The sequence below is a fragment of the Phoca vitulina genome, unplaced genomic scaffold (assembly GCF_004348235.1).
Source record: "Phoca vitulina isolate PV1807 unplaced genomic scaffold, GSC_HSeal_1.0 scaffold62, whole genome shotgun sequence".
NCBI lineage: Eukaryota > Metazoa > Chordata > Mammalia > Carnivora > Phocidae > Phoca > Phoca vitulina.
In genome coordinates, this window is record NW_022589765.1 from 7,146,300 (window position 1) to 7,154,183 (window position 7,884).

The 7,884-nt window shown below is 55.9% G+C and overlaps 1 protein-coding gene across 2 annotated transcripts; it reads right to left on the reverse strand.

Annotated features, from left to right (window-relative positions):
- Window positions 1–1,816: 1,816 nt before the first annotated feature.
- On the reverse strand, window positions 1,817–5,081 carry ZCCHC12 (zinc finger CCHC-type containing 12). 2 transcript variants are annotated; one of them, XM_032391393.1, is made up of 4 exons: window positions 4,867–5,081; window positions 4,483–4,534; window positions 4,095–4,247; window positions 1,817–3,668 (listed from the first exon to the last, which is right to left on the reverse strand). In XM_032391393.1, the coding sequence occupies exon 4, from the start codon at window positions 3,555–3,557 to the stop codon at window positions 2,349–2,351; it is 1,209 nt and encodes a 402-aa protein (XP_032247284.1). In that variant the 5' UTR covers window positions 3,558–3,668; window positions 4,095–4,247; window positions 4,483–4,534; window positions 4,867–5,081; the 3' UTR covers window positions 1,817–2,348. The 2 variants fall into 2 exon arrangements, with proteins under 2 accessions (XP_032247284.1, XP_032247283.1); XM_032391392.1 differs by having other exon boundaries at window positions 4,483–4,585.
- Window positions 5,082–7,884: the final 2,803 nt, after the last annotated feature.

The following is a 7,884-nucleotide window of genomic DNA, read 5'->3' on the forward strand; positions in this document are numbered from 1 at the left end:
AAATCTACATACGCTGTAAAGCATTGGGGGCCCCTGTGGCTTTGGGGGCCTGGGTGGAGCTGTCACTTACCTGGGGGTGGGGGAAGGGTCCCCTTTGGCTCGGGAGAAATGAGGGTGGCTTTCAGGGTCCCAGAGGTGCCCCAGAGGGATGCAAAGAGTGGCCCTGTCCTGGCCAGTTATCAGCTAAAGGCTCTGAGGCAGAGAGGCCCACCCAGTCTCCTTCCGGCCAGGAGGGTTAAGAAGGCTGAGGCTTAAGGCAAATTCAGGGTGCTGAGGGTGGGGGAGGGAAGATGGCAGAGCACAGGAGGTCGAGCCTCCAACCCTCATCACCGAGGGGTGAGTGTGGGTGGCTGGACTGCGGGTTTTAGGGTCGGATTGTGAGGTCATTGATGGAAAAGGAGCAAGAAGCCAGGGAGGAGCCGAGGGGCTATTTCTGGAAAAAGCAGCACTTCAAGGCCGGTTCTGGGTATGGCAGCCCAGGGAAGGCTGCCCCGGCTTCTCCGCTCCCTCGGGGCCTCAGCCTGTACCCCCTCCACCCCTACTGAGCTGTCATCAGCTGCTAGCCTAACTAAAACCCCAGTGTCTCTCCCAGAGCCCCTAACCTCCGCCATTCCTAGGACAACACAGCCCAGAGTTCTGTGTGATCCCCTGGGCTCTGCGATTCCTCCCAGGCTTCATGTGGCTGTGGATCTCCATGTGTCTCCCTGGTCATCGCGCCCTCACCGGGGCTCCCCTTACCCAAACAGCTCTGGGCTTCTCCCTGATGTCCCTCCCGCACCCCCGCCCCCCCCCTCCCCCCGCTGCCACTGCTGTTTATGATAACCTCTCAGCTCAGTGGAGTCCCCATTTCAGGCACGACAAATGCCCCCGGGGGGGGCCTCAGGTCTGGCATTCAGTTCCCTCTCCGCACCCTGCCCTAAATGCAATCACCCCCCACCCCCAGCCGTATCCTGTTCACAGAAATAGGGACATGTGCCCCTACACAAGACCCAGGGACCCTCGGGGGCTGGGGCCACACGCGTCCTCTTTTATCACCCTCCAAAATGAGATCCAGAGATGAGACAGGGCAGGTTCCAGGAAGGTCCACCTTTTCTTTCCCTCCATCCCCCGTGAGTGCCCTCCAATCGACTGAAATGCGGGGTGGGGCTTCTGGGCTTTCTGATCGCCAGTACTTGAGGTGCTGCCGGGCAACTAGATGGCAGCTAGTCTCAATTCTTGGGGTGGGGAGGGGTTGGCTTGGAGTCCTCCGGGCGCCTGTGTCCTCCAGCAGATCCCTTCAGGGCTTATGGGGGGAGACTCTGGCTCTATCAGGAGCTGAGCCTCCTGGGCTGGGCTCCCAGGAGGAGATGCTCTCTCCTTCCCTTGACTGGGGGGTGAGGAGCGGTGGCGTCGGGCCCCAGGATGTCCACAAGCAGCAGTAGCAACAGCAATCCAAGGAATCCATCTGGAGGAGGAAGAGCGCTCCTCCCCGAAGTGACCAGGAACGGTGTCCCTGGAACCCCCCATTTGGGGGCTATTACCTCAGCGCCAGACTCCTCCATCAGACTCCTTTAGATACAGTAGAGAAGAAGAAAGCATTGGGGCGGTCAACAAGTGGGCGCCATAATCTGGCTGTATGACCTGCGGGACAGGCCAGTTGTGGCAAGGGGCTCTGTCCATCTCCCTCTGGGGACTATTTCAGCCCATTTCTTCATCCCTTTACCACATCTGCAAATTGAGGTTGATCAGAACCCCACCCCTTTATAGCTTTTTACTATATTTCTCTTGTTCCTTTTTCTTTACCTTTTCCTAAAATAATAACACAGAGACATTAAAATAGATGCTGATAAATATTTATTGACATAGAAAGAAGCCCACGACATACATTGTTTGGTGAAAAAATACAGACTATAGAACAGCACTTATATTTGATCACTTTTATCTATACATATATCTATCTGGGTACGTAGGTAGAGGGAAATATCTAGAAGGACATTCGTCAAAGGGTTGACAATGGTTAGATCAGGGTGGAGAGTTTGGGGTAACTGGTACTTGACTTTTTTGTACTTTTCTTTATTGTTTGGAGGTTTAACAATGAATTATGCCACTTTCACAAAGAGAATAAAGCCATCAAAGAAATGGGCACACAAAGAAAACAGACCCTTAGGCAGCAGAGAGGGAGTGGGGAAGCAAGGGCAGAGGTCAGGCTGTCTCCCTCCACTGAGCTGGTATCCAAGACCCTTTCTACTCCGCTCCGCAAAGAAAGCTGCTTGGTGGATTCATGCAATTAGAAGCGCCCCTCCCCAGTCGTCCCATTGCTGGACTCTGAGTTTGGGTTAAGGGTTCACTTAAGGCTGGGGGCTACCACCTCACTGCGGCTCGGAAGGGTCACTTTGTTCGCCAGGGGCCTCTCTCAGCCCCTCCTCCTCCGTATGGGTCAGCTCCTGCAGGGTGATGATCAGATTCTCGAACACCTGGGCCCTGTTGCTCTCATTGTCACAGGTCTCCTTCGAGTGGCCCTCCTCACCGCAGTATGAACAGCGGATCGCGTGTTTTCGCTTCCTGGCTCTACGCAGATTCCCAGAACCATCATTCTTATACCCTGAACCCCCACTGGTGGAAGGAGACTGAGCCCGGGAACTGCTGGGGGAGTCAATGACTAGCACTCGGTCCCGAGGTCTGGGCCTGCGTCTGGGGAGAGGAGAAGCCGAGAAGTGCAGTGGAGGGTCCGGAGACTCCACCAGGATCACATCCTCGTCGGAGTCATCAAGGGCATCGTCTATCTCTATGACGTTGCAGTCAGCACTGTCCACCACTATCGGGGGGGAGCCCTGGAAGGCCACCGAGCTGGTGGCCCTCTCCACCACGGACTCAGATCTTTTGGGCCGTTTCTGCTTAATAAAAGTGTCATCCCAATCCTCTTCCTCCCTTATCATCTTGATTAGCTCTAGGAAATTGGGGAGCCGCTCCTGCTCATTTGCATACATCCTAAGAAGATGCTTCAGCCTAAAGCGCAGGTCCCCGTTCAGCTCGGCCCCTAAAAGCAGCTGGTGCAGGCGAGTCTGGTTGGCATCTTTCTGAGCTATGATCCCTGCCTGAATAGCGTTCTGGAGCTGCACCTCTAAACGGATCACATAAAGGGAGGCTTTCTCCCCCTGTGCCTGCAGGGTGTTAAAAAATTTACCGTGAGCGGACACACTGCTCTCAGATTCTCCAAACACCAATTTCATGGCGCGTAAGAAATCTGCCACGCTTAGATTGGGGTTGGCCGCCTGGAGCAAAAGCATGACCTCCCTGGCGGGGCCTCGCAGGGTTTTCAGCAAGCGCTTGAGCTTTTCCTCCTCAGACATATTCCAATCGGGTAGGGCCCCATTGACTTGGATCAGCCAGTTTTCAAAGGTTTCTTCCCCCTGGGCCGGCACCACCCTCCCCGAGAACACCTTCATGTTTCTCTCGGCCATGGTGGCCATTAAAGGACCGAGACTTCTCCCCAGGGACCTCAGCATAGAATGGGCCCAGGGCGGCAACGGCACGTTCTGCCGCCGGCTATTACCCATGCGCGCAATGATGCTAGCCATGACTGACGACGATCGGGGGGATCCGAGTGTAACAAGACGCTCCGGCTCTGTGGAAATGCCTAATCTGCAGGCGCGCTGGAGGACTCTGCCTTCCTCCTGTCTCAGGAGGGACTGTAAAAAAGAAAAAGAAAAAAAAAAACAAAAAACGGGGAAGGGTTAATAAAGGAACTGGCTGCAGTGGTATTCTCTCCCTTCCTGAATGTCCTGCAGTACAGTTTTTATCTGCCCACTGCCCTAAAAATATCTTCCAGGAGACTGGCAATTACAAGCTCACGGAGCCAGCCGGTGTCTCCGTTGTTAGCAGGGTGATTTTTACAGCCACATGCATCCCCTCCCGCCGGTCGCCCTGGAGGAGGGAGGGCAACTGTTGCTTCTAAGTGTAATAGTGGATGGAAGCTGATATTGGGCTCTCAAAATAGAGCACAGTGGTCACAGATTTGTAGGAATAAATAAAGTGTCATCAGCCTCCTGGTCTCAGGTCCCAACCACACCCCCTTCTCAAAGTTCCCCCTCCCCCGTTATTTCTCAGATTCTTACGGGAGCGCAGGAACAGGCGCGCGCGCCTTTATTCCGCTTCCAGCTTCTGCAGCCGGGGGCCTCCGTGAGAAAGCTAGTCTCTGGGCTCGGGCCGGGCTCGGGCCGATCTCTGGCCACCGGGGGTCGCCGATCCGGGACCTCGGGGCGTCCAGACTGCGCCGCCGCGGAGGGCAGGGAAGGGAAGGGTCAGGTGCAGCCTCATCCCTCATCCCGCTCCCTCCCTCTCCGCTCCTCCCCGTCCCCGCCCCCCCCCCCCCCCCCCCCCCCCCGCCCGCCGCCTCCGTCGCCTCCGCCGTCTGCAGGCGGAAAATTCCTCTCCCACCTTCTGAGTACGGACCAAAGCGACCCCCGCCCCAGGGCATTTCCCCCGGGGAAATCGTCGGCCTACCAGCTCTGCAATCGGCCGCGCAGAATTCAAGTTCGGATTCGGCTCTGATGGTCTGCCACGGAGACAGGGAATAGGAGTGGGACACGCACAGCCACACACTCCTCTCCAGAAGAGATGAGGAGATGCAAAGGGGGTTCAAGGCAGACAGCTTGCGTTCCTCCCCCCTCCGCCCCCACCCCGAAAACGCCCCCCTCTCTCAATCCAGGCAAATCCTACCCATTAGGCAGCACCCAGCGGCACCCCACCTCCTCCCTGAGCGCCGCCGGGCCACGGGAGTGCTCCTGACCCTCGCAGTCCTCGATTCCCCAAGCGGGGAGCCGCCCAGGACTGGTGGGGCTTCCCCTCCTCTCTCGGCGCCGCGCCGATCGCGCCCCCTTTCTTTACCTGCGCTCGGGCCTTGCCCGCGGTGGACACCGCCTTCCGGTCTCCGCGGCCCTGCAGGGGAGAAGGGCCGGGTACGGCCTCGGCCGCCCAGCGACCGGGAGCTGCCCGCGGAGCGGCTCCGCACGGCCTCCCAGCGAGGGGTAGCCGAGTCCAGACAGCGCGGTTCCCACGGCAGCCGCCGCGGCTTTTATCCTCTGCCCACTGAGACAAAAGAGCGTGACGAGAGGGCCGGCGCGGCCAATCAGCGGGGCTCGGGGGCGGGCTCCCGCGCGGTCTCCAGCCGGATGCAAATGCACGCCCGCGGAGGCGGAGGCGGGGGCGGGGGCGGAGGCGGAGGCGGCGGCGGGGGTGGGGGGGCGGGGGGGGGGGGGGGGGGGCGTGAGGTGGGCAGCAGATCCGCCGGGCGTCAAGCGCAGCTGCATTGCCTCGACTGGAAGAGTTCGCGACTCTTCCCTTCGCCTTCTCTCGCCCTCGGCTCAACTCCGCGCCTCGGGGCTGGGTGCATTAAACACGGGATGGAAATCAAATCAACGATAAAAGTAGTTCACCTTTGTATGGGGCGGGGGGAGGGAGAGAAGAGCATTAGCGCTTTCTGGGTGCAAACCCGCTCGCCCAATTCTTTTACTGTGAAGAAGGTGGTAGTGTGTCCGTTGAACAGTGAATGTCCTCAGGCATCCAGGCGCTTAACCAGTACTCACTGAAGGATGGGTGCAGGCTGGCTGCATGAGAATCATTTTGGGGCGCTTGTTAGATAGGCAGACTCCTGGGCCCCGAATCGGGGGGATTCTCATTTCCTAGGACTAGAGCTAGGCGTGGTTTTGCGCTTCATATTTTTAACCAGCGCTGCAGTTAATTCTGAGAAGATGCAGGGAGGATGGTGAATGAGTAAATGGACCTGCCCTCAATGTATCTGTTCATAGCATATCTGTGGTGAAATGCAGCTCCGGGGCACATGCCCCTACCTGGAGGGGTCCATGGTCTTGCTGAAATTGTATGCAAAGATTCTGGAGTCTGTAGGAAACTAAATCACGGCCACCCAAATATACCAAGTCCTCATCCCTGGAACCTGTAAATGGTACCTTGTAAAGTTAAAGAGTCTTTGCACTGGTGGTTAGATTAAGGATCTTGAGGTGGGGAGATTATCCTGGAGTATCTGGGTGGGCCCTAAATGCAATCACATGCGCTCGTGAGAGAGAAGAGGGAGAGCTGACGCACACTGAAGAGGAGAAGGTGACATGAAGACAGAGGCAGGAAGTGGAGTGGTGTGGCCACAAGCCCAGGAATGCTGGCAACGACCAGAAACTGGGAGAGGCAAGGTTCGGAGCACTGCCCTGCCCACTCCTTGCGTTCGCCTGAAGAAACTGATGTTGAACTTCCGGTCTCCAGAACTATGAGAGTATACATTTTTCTTGTTTTAAGCCGCTGAGTTTGTGGTAATTTGTTATGGCAGCTGAATCCACAGCTTTGTCGATTTTTAGAGGGGCCTGTGGTCCAGTAATGGTTAAAAACCCCTCTCTTCCAATCTTTCTTCATTAATATCTTTCTCCTTCGTTTTGTACTGCAGGGAGAAGTGTGAGGAATAACACACCATTCGACCAGACCCCCGAACTGCAGCCGGTGATACGGTTCTTCGTTTCTCACCTCGAGGACAGGGTTCTAGGTTGCCCTTCTGTGAGCTCCTGAGTGGACCTCTCCTTTGCTGGATTTGGCATCCCTGGCCCCAGAGAAGGAACCACCCCATGAAAGATGAATGGGGCGGAAGCTAGGGGCTCCATGTACTAGCCTGCTAGGGCTGCCATAACAAAGTGCCACAGATTGGGTGGCTAAAACCACAGACATGGATAGTCTCATAGTTCTGGAAGCTAGCCATCCAGGTCGAGGTGCCCACGGGTTTGGGTTCTCCTGAGGTCTCTCTCCTGGGCTTGCAGAGAGTTACATTCTTGCTGCCTCTCCACAGGGTCGATGCTCTGTGTGCCTGCTCTGATGTTCAAATTTCCCCTTCTAAGATTTTATTTATTTATTTACTTATTTATTTATTTATTTGAGAGAGGAAGAGAGAGTGAGTGAGAGGGAGAGAGAACCTCAAGCAGACTCCGCACTGAGCACAGAGCCTGACGCGGGGCTCGATCTCACAACCCTGACATCACGACTGGAGCCGAAACCAAGAGTCGGACGCTCAACTGACTGAGCCACCCAGGCATCCCTCGAATTTCCTCTTATAAGGACCCCAGTCATATTCGACTAGGACCCACTCTCACAGCTTCATTTTGACTTAATCACTTCTTTTCAGGGCCCATCTCCAAATACAGTTACATTCTGAGGTACTGGAGGCTAGGGCCCCCACACACGTACTTTGGAGGGACACAATTCAGCCCATCACGCCCTATTTTCCCTTACTTCTGGTTCTGGGAAAGCGTATCTCTTTTCCCTAATGTACAGTGTAGCCAGGAGGTCCCCGTGGGACTTTTGGGGCTCAGGGTGGTGGCGGCATGCACTGTCCAAGTGGACCACCCAAGTTCAAGGTTGTTGCTGTGTTGTTCTTGACTGGTGATGCTTGGAAGTAAGTGAACAACTGGATGCCTTTCAGCTCCTGTTGGATTCTTCTTTAACCTGTCGAGATACTTCACCTGCTCCTTCCTGCTTTCTTATTTCCAACCCTACTACTTAGAATCCCTCGGAGTATACAATCCAAATTTGGAGGTGAAGCCCCTTCCATCTCAGGATTGTGGCCTGTCCCTTGTGGATGGAACAGTGTAGGGTGGGGAGGGTGGTAGAGGTAGGGAGAAGGCAGGCTGGCCACCTTGCCGGGTCAGGGGTGAGCTGGCAGTGGCTTATGGGTTAACTTCAGACTGTTCCTTTGGCTCCCCAGCCCTAGGACATCTGACTCTGGCCTCTAAGCAGATTCTTTTTCTGAATTTGAATGGTTTCATCACCACGTCAGGTCATCTGCGGCTGGACCTGGTGGGTGGCATCCAAGAAGACAAAGGTGAGACCTCAGAGCTCTGGCAGAAATGTTGA

Excerpts from the sequence above, each read along its gene's own strand:
- ZCCHC12 (XM_032391393.1), bottom strand. The coding sequence starts at position 3,557 with ATGGCTAGCATCATTGCGCGCATGGGTAATAGCCGGCGGCAGAACGTG.